At 48.3% G+C, this 17,346-nt stretch overlaps 1 protein-coding gene across 1 annotated transcript in view; it reads right to left on the bottom strand.

Annotated features, from left to right (window-relative positions):
* Positions 1-13,404: 13,404 nt before the first annotated feature.
* DYNC2I1 (dynein 2 intermediate chain 1) overlaps positions 13,405-17,346 on the bottom strand; it is a 47,689-nt gene continuing 43,747 nt past the window's right edge. The window contains exons 24-25 of the mRNA XM_055591405.1: positions 15,623-15,846; positions 13,405-13,885 (exon numbers count right to left, since the gene is read on the bottom strand). Of these exons, the coding sequence (XP_055447380.1) occupies positions 13,711-13,885; positions 15,623-15,846 (399 nt within the window). The 3' untranslated portion in view covers positions 13,405-13,710. The remainder of the gene's footprint in view (positions 13,886-15,622; positions 15,847-17,346) is intronic.

Here is a 17,346-nt window from a genome sequence, read left to right as displayed (position 1 = left end):
GAGGCCTGGCCGTGCTGTGAGAGCCAGAATGAAAGGCACCACGTCTGAAGGATGTCCAGGGCCACTAGAGGTCAGGGCCCTGGAGGGAGAGCAGCTTGAGGAGTCCCCAGACCTGAGTCCAGCTCCTCAGCCCCTTGGTGACCCCTGAACTGCACTGAACTCCCCTGGAGGAGTCCAAGGGCAGGGGAGGAGGGATCCTGGAGACTGAAGGGCTGAGTGGACGGCCTCTGCCCTGGACCCTGGAGCGTAGTGCCTGAGTCTGTCCAGGCTCAAGGCTGGGCGCTGACTCCCCACTGAGATACTGGCAGAAACATGACTCACAGCCAAGAGCCAAGGGGAAACTGAAACAGATCCGTCCTAACCGGCAGTGGAGCCAGCCCCCACCAGCTCCAGACCCTCCAGCACACAGCCCAGCGCTTCTGAGGGCGCTGGGGAAGCCAGCTCCAGGAGGTGTCCGTCACAAGGCCAGGGACACAAGCAGAAACAGGAACACTGACTCACAGCTAAAGGTCAGTTGATAGGAGGAGACCCACCAATGAGTCAGAGCCTAACCAGTAAAGGGCGTTAGAATAGCTATGAAATACGTGTTAAAGAGTCTGCAGGTAAAGGATATACACAAGGAGCAGGAACTTTCAGAAGAGATTTAGAAACTTTTCTAGAAAGATATTCTAGACATGAAAAATATAGTATTTAAAGTAAAAAAAGTCATTGATTGAGATCAACATTAGATTAAACACATCAAACTAAAATATTTGTGAATTTGAAAACAGGTTAATAAAAAAAAAAAAAAAAGATTTATTAAAAAGTGAAGAAAACCCAAATGACCTATGGACAGGATCACATGGTTTACAGATGTGCAGTTAGAGTCCCAGAAAGAGACACAGCAAGAGGAGGGTGGTACATAAAATGTACTTAAAACAAGTGGTGAAAAAAAGGATGTTTAATGAAACTTGCTAACGATGGTGAGGGTCTGCCCAGAGGAGCGCAAAAGGACCCTCTTCAACGGACAGCTGCCCCTGCCCAGGAGGCCAGCAAGGAGCCTTTAAAGGGCATCTTTATCTTAGACTCCCCCATTTCTGGGCCTCTCTTGGCTACTCTGCTGCTGTGACAACAGCCGAACTCTGGATCCTTCTGCCTAACGAGCAGATCCCTCGTGCACAGCCCGAGTCAGGACACCGTGTATCCCCTCTTCCATTTTCCCACAGTAAGTCACTGTGCTTGGCCATCACTCACCTTCTGTCTAATGAGCAGCTCCCTCGTGCACAGCCCGAGTCAGGACACACAGTGCATCCCCTCTTCCATTTTCCCACAGTAAGTCACTGTGCTTGGCCATCACTCACCTTCTGTCTAATGAGCAGCTCCCTCGTGCACAGCCCGAGTCAGGACACACAGTGCATCCCCTCGTCCATTTTCCCACAGTAAGTCACTGTGCTTGGCCATCACTCACCTGTGTCACTCACCTGTCACTCAGCCATGCACACAGCTGTCCTTCAGAACTGACTCGGAACAAGGCTCACATGTATTCAGCTCTTACCCTGTGCCAGGAACTGTGCTGAATGCTCCACATGGAAGGTGAATGAATTCATTAAACCTGCCGGCCTTCCATGCACGGGTGTCATCACGGCCTCTGTGCCAAGGGGAAGGAGCCCAACCAGGCCAGGAGGGGCCCCTGGTCTAAACACCGTCTAAATCCATCCTTCCTGCAACATCCAAGTGCTGGAGCAAGACAGAAAACAGGCCAAAGCAACCGTGCCCCTAACTCCCCCAGGCCTGCTTCCCTTTAGGAAGGCGACAGGAGCGAGCTGTATGTCCATTGGCGTCAGAAAGACAGAAACATGGGACGGGGTCAGGGGCCACTGCACGAGGTGTTCTGTGGGGAGTCATGTGAGACGCCCCATCACAGAGGCACAACTGTGCACCCCGACCAGCAGCTGACCTTGGAGAAGACGCTTGAGGAGCCCCTCAGGGCCTTCTAGGAACCTGCTCCCCTGGCTTCCTGTCTCTTTTCCATTCCTTCTGTGTTTCAGGCTGTTTCTAAAACTCAAACAAATAAACAAAACTTCCAGGGTCTGAGAGTGTGAGGAAGGGCTCTGTGCCCACCCTTCCTGTGGTGAGCAGACCTGGGAGACGCCTCCCCTGGGGGACAAAGAGCACCCCGTGGAAAGCAGTGAAGGGTCAGTGGCTGAAATCAGGAGGAAAGGTGGCTTCAGAGACCAACACGCCAGAGAGGCCACGGGGGGACGAGCTCGGGGCAAGTTGGTTCCAATAAACCCTCCCTCCTCCCCCCGCCCCCAGCTGCCACCTCCAAGCTCTTCCTCCCACATCCTGGTTTCTGCAGGCAACTGCTCCACCCACGCCCCACTGGAGCCTCACAGGAACCTCTCTGTGAGATGGTTGCTTCTCCATCCTTTACATAATAGGAGGGGCTGGATTAAAAGTAAAATAATCGCCCCTTACAGGGCTGAAGAAGGATTTGACATCCCAAACAACAAGTGTAAAGGAAGTTTGGAATAATATCCACTCATAAATCCCAGATTATTTACATATAAATAAATGCACAATTAATTCAGAAGAAAAGAGGTTCTAATATTGATAGATAAAGAAAACTTCAGTCATCCAATTATTTATAACAGAACAGACAAGGTAGAAGGCCCTTTCAGAAGACATGGAAGCCGAGCCTGTGATGAGCCTGTGATGAGAGGAGGTTGTCCTATAACACTAAGAACGAAAATGAGGAAGACCGGCTTCTGATAAACAGTCGTTAATAGAGCCGAGTGACCTCAGAGATCACTCTCCCAGAGAAACTCACTGTCACCCAGACTTTGGGGAATTCCCAGGACGGCCCCCTAAGAGCCCATGGAGCAGAGACCAGCGCCTCTATAAATCCTGCAAGGGACAGAGAATGCACTCCCACACTCGTTACTGCAAAACAGCGGGAAGAGGCGGCTGCCTAAGCGGAAAGAGGGCTGCAGGGACGCCCTTGAGCCTGACTCCCACGGTCAGCGGGAAAGGAGGAGTTTTCCCTCCCTGCGCCCCCTTCCCACCCTCAGAAGTGCTGGGCGGGAGGGTGAGGTCATCACAGATCCGACACTGAGAACCCTGCAGTCAGTTTGGGACTGCTTTGCACCTAAATTGAGGCAATCTGGGCACAGAAGTCTCCACCTGGCCTGAGGGGCTGGTGAATGGGATTTGGGGAAAAAGCCTGCTGGTCAGGTTAGGGCGCCCTCCTCTAACTTTTGCTTTTCCTCTGATGCCCTCTTCAGGGTGTTTGTGAAAAGTGCCCCAAATCTAAGGCCTCTGGGTTAGCCGTGCTCAATCTCTGGGCTATTTACACAAAGCTGGGGCAGCTGCCAGACCTGGGGTGACGGGGGAGATGTGCACTGGCCGCCTCAGCCGGCCCAGAGCTGGGTCTTGGGGAACCATGGCCACCCCAGGGGACAGACAGGTCCTAGTGGGAGCCTGAGTCACCTGTGTGGTTTGCCTCCGTGGGGCACCACTGTGGATGAGCTTGCCGGAGCCCCTCCTTTAGGTTACGGGAAGGAAAGAGGCACCGTGTGTGTGCAGGTCCAGTGAGAGGCCCCTTGTGAGACCCAGGGCTCTGTGCTCATACCAGGAGAGGCCTGGCTCCCCGCCTGGCGGGACTGGTCAGTCACTGAGGGGCCCCCGGCCTCTGCCCAGGGCGGCCTGTGGTCCTGCGTGGGGAAGCCTGGCTGGACTTCCCTCGGGGGAAAGGGTTGAGCTCACCTTTCAGCAAGTCTCCCTCAAATCTCCGAGTGTCACACAGCACTCTGCTTGTCCTGGACCCACAGGACGCTGGTCTTGTGAGTCATCTAGACAGTCACCAACACAGGCTTTCAGAGTCAGAAGGAAGCTCGGCTCCCCTGCACTGCGTTCAGTGCCTCAGATTTCATACAGGGACAGTCGCTGAAGGCCAGGCCCACAGGATTCAGCAGGAAAGTCTCCGATGACCAGAACCAGCCCAGAGGAAGCGGGAGTAGTCCTCAGTGTGGCAAGAGTTGCCACACTTTACACACTTAATGTGTAAATGTTTGTATGCTTACACATTTTATGGGTAAACATGTGTATGTTTGCACATTTTATGGGTAAACGTTTTCACAAGAGGCAAGGGGACCTGTGGGGCTGGAAGTGGTTACTGAACAGGTTTTGGGGGCTGGGATTTGGATATGTACATGTCACCCAGCCCAGATTATCCTGCGCTTTCTGGGAAGGTTGGCCAAGGAGCTGATGGGAGCAGACAAGCCACATGGCTGTGTCTGAGCAACACGGTGCTCTGAGTGGGTGTCCTGGCCTTGCTCCCCGGACACCAGCAGCCACTGGAGGCAGTAGCCAGACTCTGACTGGGGGTCCTGGAGCCCCGGTGAGCAGGGAAGAACGGCTGTCTCTGGGTCTCCAGTTGGCAAGGGGTGAGGTGATGCCACTGAGTTCTCAGATGACAGGCACAGACGTGCCCCTGAGCCGCGGTGCTTGCTGTGCGGTGCTGTTTCTGGAATCAAGGTGCATCTCAGAACCAACACCAGAGGAAATTAAGCAGACATGTGCTCACACTCCTGGCCCAGCCCTGTGGCCTGGTGGGCTACAGCTCCCTGCCTCTGTCATACCACACACCACGAAACCATAACTTCAGTTTCAGTCCCTAATTATGACTTCAGATAGTTTCAAAACCTCTTCAGTCTGAAGCATTAAAATAAAAAGTTAGCGGGCATACCACTGACTGTGAGCTGACGGCCAAATAGCAGGGAAACCCAGAGCCCAGGTCTTCCCAGCCCACCATTCCCCTTCCCACCCCCTCATCTGCTCTGTGTACAAAGGCTAAGGAAGAAGATGGGACGTGTGCTTCTCTTGATGCCGAGAGCCTGATACTGGCTGGGCTGACGGTCCCAGGTAGGGCCGTGCCTCCCTGCACAGGGACAGGCCATCCCTGACCTGCAGCGGGCACACTTCTGGCTTGCTCATGGGCACAGCACACTTCTGAACGTAAGTGGATTGTAGGGCATGCCCTACGAGTACAGATTCACTTAGTTCTGTGAGAACTAAGGGAATATTGCCCTGCATCTGGACAGATTAGCCAGTTGTTAGTGGTTCTGTTTCTTGGCTGCAGACTGAAATCTTAGCAAAGGGCCAGCTGGCCTCCAAAGCACAGGATGGATCAGGGCAAACAGATTTGTGCAACCCACCAGAGCTTCTGAAAAACAGCTCAAAGGGCAGATAGTGCAGAGAACAGGCCAGGGGTTTCTTTTGTACATGATAGGGTTGAGCATTATGGGATGGGTCATATTCTTGTTTTTATTTAAGAATAATTATGCTTCATTAAGCCTTAAAGCTACCTCTAGATTATCTGATGCTCTATTTCTAATGAAAATAAGAGAACTGCAATTTCAATATTCCCCTTATGTGACTCATTTAAAAACCCAGACATTTGGAAACATCTTCAAATTTTACTTTGCATCCTCAAAGTTACCTCCTAAAATCACCCCCAAAAAAACACACCAAGAAGAACTCAGTGTCCACTAGAATGGAGCCCTTGGTGCAGAATGTCCCACGAGAATGGAGCCTTTGGGTAGAATATCCCACTAGAATGGAGCCCTTGGGATAGAATGTCCCACTAGAGTGGACCCTTGGAGTGAATGTCCCACTAGAATGGAGTCCTTGGAGCAGAATGTCCCACTACAATGGAGCCCATGTGTAGAATTTCCCCTAGAATGGAGCCCCTGGGTTAGAATGTCCCATTAGAATGGAGCTCTTGGTATAAAATGTCTCACTAGAATGGAGCCCTTGTGGTAGAATATCCCACAACAATGGATCCCTTGTGTAGAATGTCCCATTAGAATGGAGCTCTTGGGTAAGATGTCCCACTAGAATGGAGCCCTTGTTGTGGAATGTCCCACTAGAATGGAGCCCTTGGAGAAGAATTTCCTACTAGAATGCAGTCCTTGGAGTAGAATATCCCCATGAATGGAGCCCTAGGAGCAGAATGTCCCACTAGAATGGAGCTCTTGGGTAAAATGTCCCAATAGAGAGATCCCTTGGGGTAGAATATCCCACTAGATTGGAGCCCTTCTGGTTGAATGTCCCACTAGAATGGAGCCCTTGGAGAAGAATTTCCTACTAGAATGCAGTCCTTGGAGTAGAATATCCCCATGAATGGAGCCCTAGGAGCAGAATGTCCCACTAGAATGGAGCTCTTGGGTAAAATGTCCCAATAGAGAGATCCCTTGGGGGTAGAATATTACACTAGAATGGAGTCCTTGGGTAGAATTTCCCACTAGAATGGAGTCCTTGGGTAGAATGTCCCATTAGAATGGAGTCCTTGGGTAGAATTTCCCACTAGAATGGAGTCCTTGGGTAGAATTTCCCACTAGAATGGAGTCCTTGGGTAGAATGTCCCATTAGAATGGAGCCCTTGGGTAGAATTTCCCACTAGAATGGAGCCCTTGGGTAGAATGTCCCATTAGAATGGAGCCCTTGGGTAGAATTTCCCACTAGAATGGAGTCCTTGGGTAGAATGTCCCACTAGAATGGAACCCTTGGGTTAGAATATCCCACTAGATTGGCGCCCTTGGAGTAGAATGTCCCACTAGAATGGAGCTCTTGGGGTAGAATATCCCACAACAGTGGATCCTTGTGTAAAATGTCCCACTAGATGGAGCCCTTGGGGTAAAATGTCACACTATAATGGAGCCCTTGGGATAGAATGTCCCACTAGAATGGAGCTCTTGAAGTAGAATGTCCCATTAGAATGGAGTCCTTGGAGTAGAATGTCCCACTAGGATGGAGCCCTGGGAGCAGAATGTCCCACTAGAATGGAGCCCTTGTAGTAGAGTGTCCCACTAGAATGGAGCCTTTGAGGTAGAATGTCCGACTAGAATAGAGCCCTTGACTTAGAATGTCCCACTAGAATGGAGCCATTGGGTTAGACTGTCCCACTGGAATGGAGCCATTGGGTTAGAATGTCCCACTAGAATGGAGCCATTGGGTTAGAATGTCCCAAAAAATGGAGCCCTTCGAGAGAATGTCTCACTAGACATGGAGCCCTTGGAGTAGAATGTCCACTAGAATGGTGATCTTGGAACAGAATATTCAGGTAGAATGGAGCCCTTGGTTAGAATGTCCCACTAGAAGGAAGCCCTTTGGGTTAGACTGTCACACTAGAATGGAGCCCTTAGGTTAGAATATCCCACTAGAATGGAGCCCTTTGGGTAGAATGTCCCACTCGAATGGAAACTTTGCATTAGAATGCCTCACTAAAATGAAGCTCTTGGAGTAGAATGTCACATTAGAATGAAGCCCTTGGGGTAGAATATGCCCCTAGATGGAGCCCTTGGGGTTGAAAGTCCCACTAGAATGGAGTCTTTGGGTATGATGTCCCACTAGAATGGAGCCCTTGGATTAGAATGTCCCACTAGAAGGAAGCCCTTGGGGTAGAATATCCCACTAGAATGGAGCCCTTGGATCAGAATGTCCCACTAGACTGGAGCCCTTGGGTAGAATGTTCCACTAGAATGGAGCCCTTGGGTTAGAATATCCCACTAGAATGGAGTCTTTGGGGTAGAACGTCCCACTAGAATGAAGCCCTTGGGGTAGAATGTCACACTAGAATGGAGCCCTTAGAGTAGAATGTCCCACTAGAATTAAGCTCTTGGAGTGGAATGTTCCACTAGAATGGAGCCCTTGGGTTAGAATGTCCCACTAGATGGAGCCCTTGGGGTAGAATGTCCCACTAAAATGGAGCCCTTGGAGCAGAATATCCCACTAGAATGGTTCCCTTGGCGCAGGATGTCCAAGTAGAATGGAGCCCTTGGGTAGAATTTCCCACTAGAATGGGGCTCCTGGGTTAGAATGTCCCACTAGAATAGAGCCCTTGGGGTAGAATGTCCCACTAGAATGGAGCCCTTGGGTAGAATGTCCCACTAGAATGAGCTTTTGGGGTAGAATGTCACAGTAGAATGAGCTTTGGGGGTAGAATGTCACACTAGAATGGAGCCCTTGGGTAGAATGTCACACTGGAATGAGCTTTTGGGGTAGAATGTCCCACTAGAATGGAGCCCTTGGGTAGAATGTCCCACTAGAATGGAGCCCTTGGGTAGAATGTCCCACTAGAATGGAGCCCTTGGAGTAGAATATCCCACTAGAATGGAGCCCTTGGGTAGAATGTCCCACTAGAATGAGCTTTTGGGGTAGAATGTCACAGTAGAATGAGCTTTGGGGGTAGAATGTCACACTAGAATGGAGCCCTTGGAGTAGAGTGTCCCACTAGAATGGAGCCCTTGGAGTAGAATATCCCACTAAAATGGAGCCCTTGGGTAGAATGTCACACTGGAATGAGCTTTTGGGGTAGAATGTCCCACTAGAATGGAGCCCTTGGGTAGAATGTCCCACTAGAATGGAGGCCTTTGTGCAGCAACACAGAGCTAGTAACCTAGTTGTTAGTTCTTGCAGAGCAGGGTGTGGGCCTAAAACGTGGCAGGAAGGCAGGCACTGTCTCTGGGTCTTGCAGGAAAGGTTGGCCAGGCTCAGCGCTACTGAGGAGGCTGACCCTCTCCATGGATAGACCAAACATGTCTTTAGGACAACAAGGAAGCGTAGCAAGGGGCAGAATGTTCATCCTGACTGAGTATAAATATCTCATAAAAAAGACAATGGTATAGTCACATGCAAAAGAATGATATTGGGAACCTATCTACTTCACACTATGTACAAAAATTAATGTAGAATGTGAGAGGGTAACAGGCAGGAAGGCCAGGGGTCTCCAAATGGAGAAAATAGCCTGCAAGTGTCAGACATTTTTCTCTCTCTTAAGCGGCAGGAGGAAACAAACTAGCAATATTTTTTTCCTTCTCTATACAGATTTAAAGAGAGGTTTCTCTTAAAATACTGTGTTGCCATAACGACACCTGGTTTCACCTGAAGTTAGCTATTCTTGAGCCTAGAGATAACCAATGCCTTTTTCTTATGGAAATGTTTGTCTTAAGCTATGCTAATGTGCTACGCCTTTACCCCAAACTCGGTCTCCAAGTCGGTTCCGCCTCTTGGCCCAAAACCTACTTGACAAACCAGTATGTTATACTCAGATATTGTTCCCCTAATCTATGTAAATGAAACTATTTGTATGGTGGTCTGCCCTTCTTTAAGATTCAAGTTAATTATTTTATGGCCCAAGATAAACCATTTGGTGCCAAGATTATCCCAAAATGCATCTTATGGGTGAGGGGCCTGGTGCTATTCTGAATTATAAGACATTCCTTTCTTTCATTAACAGACTGCTAGTGACTATATAACATCCAGCTGAAGACTAGCAGGGGGGTACTCTTTCTGCCCCCTTCTGATGCCTATGTCAGAAGCTTTCTCTATCTTCTTTATACTTTAATAAAACTTTATTACACAAAAGCTCTGAGCGATCAAGCCTCATCTCTGGCCCCGGATTGAATTCTTCTCCTCCGGGGGCCAAGAATCCCGGTGTATTCGCGTGATTCAACAACAACCTTTCAGAATGGATCAAAGAACTAAATCTAAGAGCTAAAACTAGAATATGCTTAAAAAGCATACAGTAAGTCTTTGCAATTTCTTGTTAGGCAAAGCCTCTTAGACATAACACCAAAAGCAGAAGCAACAAAAGGAAAAAAAAATTGGATATCATCAAGATTAGAAAATTGTGTTACAAAGTAAACCATCAAGAAAGTGAAAAGACAACCAACAAAATTAGAGGAAATATTTGTAAATCATATATTTGATAAGAGACATACCTAAAAATATGAAAAACACTAGTCAACAATTTCAAAGATAAATTGCCCAATTTAAAAATGGTGAAACAATCTGCATAAACTTTTCTGTAAAGGGCCAATATGTATGAATGGCTGATAAGCACATGAGAAAATGCTCAACATCACTGGTCTTTCAGTTCGGTTCAGTCACTCAGTCATGTCCGACTCTTTGTGACCCCATGAACTGCAACACGCCAGGCCTCCCTGTCCATCACCAACTTCCACACTGAGACATCAATGCACACACGGGTTATAATCAGAACGTCAGATGGTGAGTGTTGGCAAGGATTCCACTCCAAGATGTGTACCCAAGTAAGATGAAAACACACAAAAACTAGTACACAAATACTCCCAGTAGCCAACAGCCCCAAACTGGAAACAATTCGAATGTCCAGATGATGAATAAATAAAATGTGGTAGATCCATACAATTGAATAAAAAGAAATGGAGTACTGATACATGGAAGAATCTTGTGAACATCATTATGTAAGTGAAAGAATCCAGTCATAAAAGGCCACATATTATATGTGATTCCACTTGTCTGAAATATCCAGAATGGACAAATCTACAGAGACATGAAGTAGTTCAGTGTCCATCCTGGGCTGGTGGGACTAGGGACCATGGGGAGAGACTGCTATTGGACAACTGGGCACGAGATTTCTTTCTGCAGATACAGAAATGTCCTAAAGCTGGGTTTACAGCACACTCGCCCTGTGCTGTGTTGGGCCTGTGGCACAGGGGCTCTTCACTGTGCTGCACGGACTCTCTACTTGTGGAGGGCGGCCTCAGGAGCTCTGCGGCATGTGGGGTCTCAGTTCTCAGGTGGGGGATGGTACCCTCCTCCCCTGCACTGGAAGGTGGAGTTTTAACACTAGACCACCAGGCAAGTCCCAATCCTGTGGTTTTAATACCAAAGCCATTGAACTGCACACTGTAAATGGGTGAATTGTATGTGGATTGCATCTCAGTAAAGTTGCTTAAAAAGTGAGGGAAAAAAAGACACAGGAAAGAAATCCAGTAATATTGAAGATATTTGCCTCTGGATGGTCCAAATACAATTATCTTTTTCTTACTTATTTAGTTTATTTCTAAATCTTTATTATTTTTTTAACTACAGAACAGTGTGAGATTATTTATTTGTTGAAAAACTGGATATATATCTCCAGCTCTTGGTGAGTCCTTGATGTGTGATAGTTTATATCTTCATCCAAGTAAAACTGTGAGCAAGAACCAGTAATACTCTACTGTGTTGAGTCCAAGCTCACTCTGTTCACTGCACGACAGGCCCATGAATCCAAGAGACGAAGTGTTGAGGCAGGGAAGAGACTTTAGTCGGGGAGTTGGTAGACCAACAGGATAGCAGGCTAGAGCCTCAAAATAACCATCTTATTGGGGTCTGGATGCCAGGTTCTTTTATAGATCAGAGAGAAAAGAGCAATGAGAAACTAAAGTCAAAAGGCAGAATAGAGAGGGAGATGCAGTGGGGAAGTAAAGTAAAAGGGTCTTTCAGTTCAGTTCAGTTGCTCAGTCGTGTCCGACTCTTTGTGACCATAGACTGCAGCATGCCAGGCCTCCCTGTCCATCACCAGCTCCAGGAGTTTGCTCAAACTCATGTCCATTGAGTCGATGATGCCATCCAACCATCTCATCCTCTGTCATCCCCTTCTCTTCCTGCCTTCAATCTTTCCCAGCATCAGGGTTTTTTCAAATGAGTCAGTTCTTCGCATCAGGTGGCCAAAGGGTCTTTAGTCTTGCAAAATGTCTCCAAGGGAATGTCCAGCCTTTGGAAGGGGTCTGTTAACCTCTTCTATTCACAAGTGGGCAGGGATGAACTATCTCTCCTTGAGCTCAACAAGGCACTTTAGTTTACAGTCGAACAGGGGGGCAGGGTCCTGCAGGCAAGCCATTGAGTATGATTGTAATAATATAAACAAGCCAAATAAACAGTTTCCAACATGGAGTCAGAACTGGCTTCCTCCTTGCAACAACCATGACACCACCATATTTAAGAGAATTCTTCTCTTCTAACCACTGTAAACAAATGAAAGAATCCTGACAGATTTACAGCTTCAGCTCGGCCCTGCTCACACAGCCCTGAGGACCTGGCTCTGCTGGGAGGTGGCTGCTGACCCAGCGGGTGGAGCCACTCCAGGGCTTACGGAGGTGCAAGGGGCGGTTCCACAAACATTTGCAAATGTTGGGTGTAGGGTGAGGGGTAGACACAGGGCTCGGAGCAGCTCTCTGCTCTGCTTTGCTCTGTCATTTCAGACCTGTCACTTCCTGGGTATTGACACCACACCACACAACACACTGTTTCCCCAGACCGACCACACGGAAGGAACAAAACCCTCAGCAGGTGCAGGCGACTGTCCAGAGGACAGAACCCAAACCCACTGACCAGACCCTGGACCAGTCTTATTTACTGTTTCCTATCTTGACTGCTTTTCCTCAAATCTCTTAAATGTAAAAAAGCAACACAAGATTACAAATAGCTAGATATTGAAGCCAAATTATGTTCAGGTACTTTAGTCCATTCAGGAAAAAAGGATGAATGGAGGGCTGAACACTTTCAAAGTGAAGTTTTCGCACTGAAGCAGCGATGCTGATAAAGTTCTTTCTGCAAGAGATTCCTTCAGCGGCTCCTCCAGGAAACCCTCATGGAGCTGGGCTAAGTCAGACATTGGGGCTCTGACCACCAATGGGACAAGCATGCTCCCACTCCCTGGAGCTCATCTACAAGTGGGCAGAGACCCTGAGGCTGACACTTATGGAGCAGCCAGAGGGCAACGGAGGCTGAAGCTCCAATACTGTGGCCACCTGATGCGAAGAGCCAACTCACTGGAAAAGACCCTGATGCTGGGAAAGATTGAAGGCGGGAGGAGAAGGGGACAAACAGAGGATTAGATGGTTGGATAGCATCACCGACTCGATGGACCTGAGTTTGAGCACACTCCAGGAGCTGGTGAAGGACAGGGAAGCCTGGCATGCTGCAGTCCATGGGGTCGCAGAGAGTTAGAGATGACTGAGTGACTCAAAAGCAGCAGGAGACTTCCAGAAGCAGGATCAGGGGAGGCCTCGGAGAGGAAGTGGCTCTGAGCTAGCCACAGCAAGGGCCACACCAGCAGATGCAGCAGGGCACAGGGCTCTAAGAGGACCATGGGCAGCTGAGGGATTTACGAGAAACTCAGAGAACATCGGTCCGGGGGCCCTGGTAGCCTGTGTTCTCCGACAGCTCCCAGTTCTGGGTTTAACCCTCCTGTCGTTGGCACAAAGCAGCAGCTGCTTGTGGCCCAGAGAGAAGAACAAAGCCCTCCCCATGCTGGCTGCTCACCTGTCACCATGCCAGTGACACTGGGTGTGAGCAGAGACCATCAGCCCAGGGTTCTCCTGCCCCTAAACTGCTATGATAACTGTATAGATAAGAGAACTTATGTATTCACATCATATTTACACAAAGCTAATACACTAAAGCATAAAGCAAACGTGCCTAAGTAGACATTCCAATGTTTCCAGTAGAATAAGCCCAAGAAAGTCCAGGAACAGACAGTGGGAGGTCATTTCACTGGCGTCAGGTCTTTAATTTAAACCAGTGAATATATCATTTTATATAAGACTAAGAAAACTGTTCATTAAAATAAATTTTCATTTGGAGTGTTTAAAAATCTAATAATAAATTTTACAAAGCTGTTTTGAAAACGAGTAGAAATATCCTTGGAAAACAGTGTCCATATGGCTCTCTGTTGCCTTTGGAGTTTAGTATACACTAAAAGGTTTGCTATTTCCATTCAAAAATAGTGATTTATTTATGGTGTATTGAAGCAATAATTTTGAAAAATGAATTCTGTACAGACACACGCTTTCTATCTATACAAATGTACATGCATCTGATGTAAGCTTGGAGCCACCGCACTTCATCTCGTGGTCTCGCCACCTACAGGGCTTCCCGCAGCAGCAGCCGCAGCCTCTGCAGCTCGTCACTGGCCGGGGTTGCCCACTCCCGCCGCAGGTACTGGATGTCTATGCTGCCAGAGGCTCTGGCCAGCACCAGAGCCAGGAAGCCGCCACGGGTTTTCTCTGCTTCCCCCACAATGGTCATGGCCACCAACCTGAAATGAAGAAACACATGCTGTGTGATGCTGAGTCACCTGATTACCCACCTCCCCCGGGGGGAGCAGGAGGAACAGAAATGCTGAAAACACAGCAGGCAGCTCCCTGACATCAGTCTGGGGATGGTTTTCTGGATCTGACTCCAAAAGCAAACAGGTGGGATGACTAAGAGGGTAGAAGAAGCCAAAAACAAACAGGAAGGGCCACCTAGAGATGGAGAAGACATTTGCCAATCCTATGTCTGTTAAACGGTTAATATCTAAAATATATAAAGACTCATACAACTAAATAGCAAAAAAAAAAAAACCACAAGTAATCCAATTACAAAGTGGGCAGAAGACCTGAACGGACATGTTTCTAAAAAAGACACACAGATGGCAGACATGTGAAAAGATGCTGAACATCACTAATCAACAGGGAAATGCAAATAAAAACTACACTGAGATATCAACATCAGAATGCCCATCATCAAAAAGATACGAAATAACAAATGTTGGTGAGGACAAAGAGAGAGGGACGCCCTTGGTCACTGTAGATGGGAACGTAAATTGGTGAAGACACAATGAAAAACAGTATGGAGGCTTCTCAAGATTTAAAAATAGAACTAACATAGATCCAGCAAGTCCACTCCTGGGTATTTATCCAAAGAAAATGAAGTCAGTATCTCAAAGAGGTGCACATTCCCATCCCACATGGGGATGGGGTTCCACGTCCCCACGTCCACTGCAGCACTGCTCGCAACAGCAGGACGTGGAAACAACCTGAGTGTTGGGGCAAGCCCAGGGGCACAGGAGGATTCATACGGGGAAAAGGCTCCCTCACATGGGCCACAGCATCCTCAGCACCAGCCCTAGGCCCGAAACCAACAGGGCTCAGTGGTGAGCCAGTGTGCAGCCATGGGAGGGGGTCTGGCTCGTACAGCTTCTCCGTCAGCCATCGGTGACAACATGGATGGACCCTGAGGGCATCACTCGAAGTGAAATCAGTCAGAGGACAGATACTGTGTGATCTCACTCACACGTGAGCCTCCCCCATCTAAAACAAGCTCAGCTCACAGAGAACTGGCTGGTGGCCAAACGAAGGGGTGGGGGTGGGCCAAACAGGTGAAGGCATACAAGCTTCTAGTCATTAAACAGCATGTCATGGGAAGTAGTGTACATGAAAAATGTACTTAATAACACTACTGCAAATCTGAAAGTTGCTAAGAGAGTAAACATTAAAAGTTCTCATCACAAGAAAAAAGTTCTGAAACTATGTGAGGTGACAGATGTAATCCTTTGATAATATATGCAAATAGCAAATCATTATATTGTACACTTAAAACTAGCATATTTTATATCAATTATACCTCAATATAAATGAAAAACAATAGATAATAATTCTTTAATCCTGAGACTATTTTGGGCTATTATGAAATGAACCCATTTTAAAGTGGCTTTTTCAGAACTTAAATATAAAAATGATATTTAAATTTAAATATATAAATATAAGTAAATATAAAGTTGGAGAAGGAAACAGCAGCCTACTCCAGGATTCTTGCCTGGAGAACCCCATAGACAGAGAAGCCTGGTGGGCTACAGTCCGTGGGGTCGCAGAGTCAGACATGACTGAGAGATTAACACAACAACAACAGTAAAGTATGGTGGCCTTTTACATAAATCAAGATAGAAGACCATCAGTGATGCGTCTGAAGAAAGTCACCTGTGGCGTCTCACCCTGGGCTTTCCCAGACTCACCTGTCTGGACAGATGGGCTGCCTGGCCACAGGCCCCAGATCGCTCTCCAGGAGGTCCCACACATACACGCAGGATGTATCATCCTGCACCAGAAACACGGCCGGCCTCGTCAGGGACCACTGCAGGCCAGTGACGGCGCGGCCGCAGGTGCTGCGGTCCCACTGCAGGAGCGGGCCCGCTGCCGTCAGCTGATGCAGCCTGATGCTGCCGTCAGAACAGCCGGCCTGGGGAGGCAGGGAAAGCGCGTCACGGTTCTCTCTCTTTCACTCAAACCGAGCAGCCAAAGAAAATTCTCAGAACATTAGCTTTCACACTTACACAGCAAAAACATTTGGTTTATTCTTTTGTTTCCCCAAACATAAAATTGCAACATTCCATCTTGTTCTCACAAATTACAAAGGTGGGCATTTGGAGATCCTGACACACTCTGTACCTCCTCCCCTCCAAAGAGGGCTAATAATCAGTGAATTCAGTGAATATATAAATAGGTGTTTATTTTTTAACAAAGCTGAATATCATTGACTCAAACATAGGACATTAAGACTGGAAAGACTGACTTAAAAATAAAAACCCACATACATTTGTACCAATAATATGGTTTTATATTCCTTTTCAATTGAATTTCCCATAAAACAAAACTTAGCTGGTCTAGTAAAAGAATAAATTTTAGCCTACTAATTCCTTTTTACTCAATATATTTAATTTTTCACATATTTAATTTTTCCAAAAAAGCAGAGGCAACAGACAGCAATCACAAAAGGTTCTGTGAGTCCCAAAATGGAGGAAATAGACTTAGTACAGATAACAGGAACTGGGTTTGCACTGTTGGGAGGGCGGGGGGCCCCGAGACCAGCCTGCAACTGGGACGTGGGATAAGAGGACACCTTGACAATGTCCTGTACAACAAGCACTCTGACTGCCCAGGCCTGCTATCTAGGTGTCTTTCTCCTAACAGGAGCCAAGACTCCTTGGAGGAATGGCTGACCCCAAGGGTTCCTGTACCCGAAAGCAAGAGGCACTCACAGATCCAGTGCCCTTGCCCCAGGAGGACCATGTGAGAGCAGAGTAAACAGAGGCAGTGACTCTGAACCCACTGAGGACACTGAAAAGCCCTGTGTCCACGTTAAGAAAGAAAAATACACAAAGAGGAAAGGAAGTTTTCACATGGAGTAAACAACAGGGTGACAGAACCGCCCTGGGGACAGAACCTCCCTGGGGACAGAACTGCCCTGGGGACAGATCCACCCTGGGGACAGAACCTCCCTGGGCACAGAACTGCCTTGGGACAGAACCTCCCCAGGGACAGAATGGCCCTGGGGACACATCCACCTTGGGGACAGAACCTCCCTGGAGACAGATCCACCCTGGGACAGATCCGCCCTGGGGACAGATCCACCCTGGGGACAGAACCTCCCTGGGGACAGAACAGCCCTGGGGAGAGAACCTCCCTGGAGACAGATCCGCCCTGGGGACAGAACCTCCCTGGGGACAGAACAGCCCTGGGGAGAGAACCTCCCTGGAGACAGATCCGCCCTGGGGACAGAACCGCCCTGGGGACAGATCTGCCCTGGGGACAGAACCTCCCTGGGGACAGAACTGCCCTGGGACAGATCTGCCCTGGGGACAGAAACTCCCTGGGACAGATCTGCCCTGGGACAAAACCACCCTGGGGACAGAACCTCCCTGGGGACAGATCTGCCCTGGGAGCAGCAGGAGCTCAGTCC

Source organism: Bubalus kerabau, chromosome 8 (assembly GCF_029407905.1).
Source record: "Bubalus kerabau isolate K-KA32 ecotype Philippines breed swamp buffalo chromosome 8, PCC_UOA_SB_1v2, whole genome shotgun sequence".
NCBI classification, from domain to species: domain Eukaryota; kingdom Metazoa; phylum Chordata; class Mammalia; order Artiodactyla; family Bovidae; genus Bubalus; species Bubalus kerabau.
This window is presented reverse-complemented; position numbering and strand designations above follow the sequence as displayed.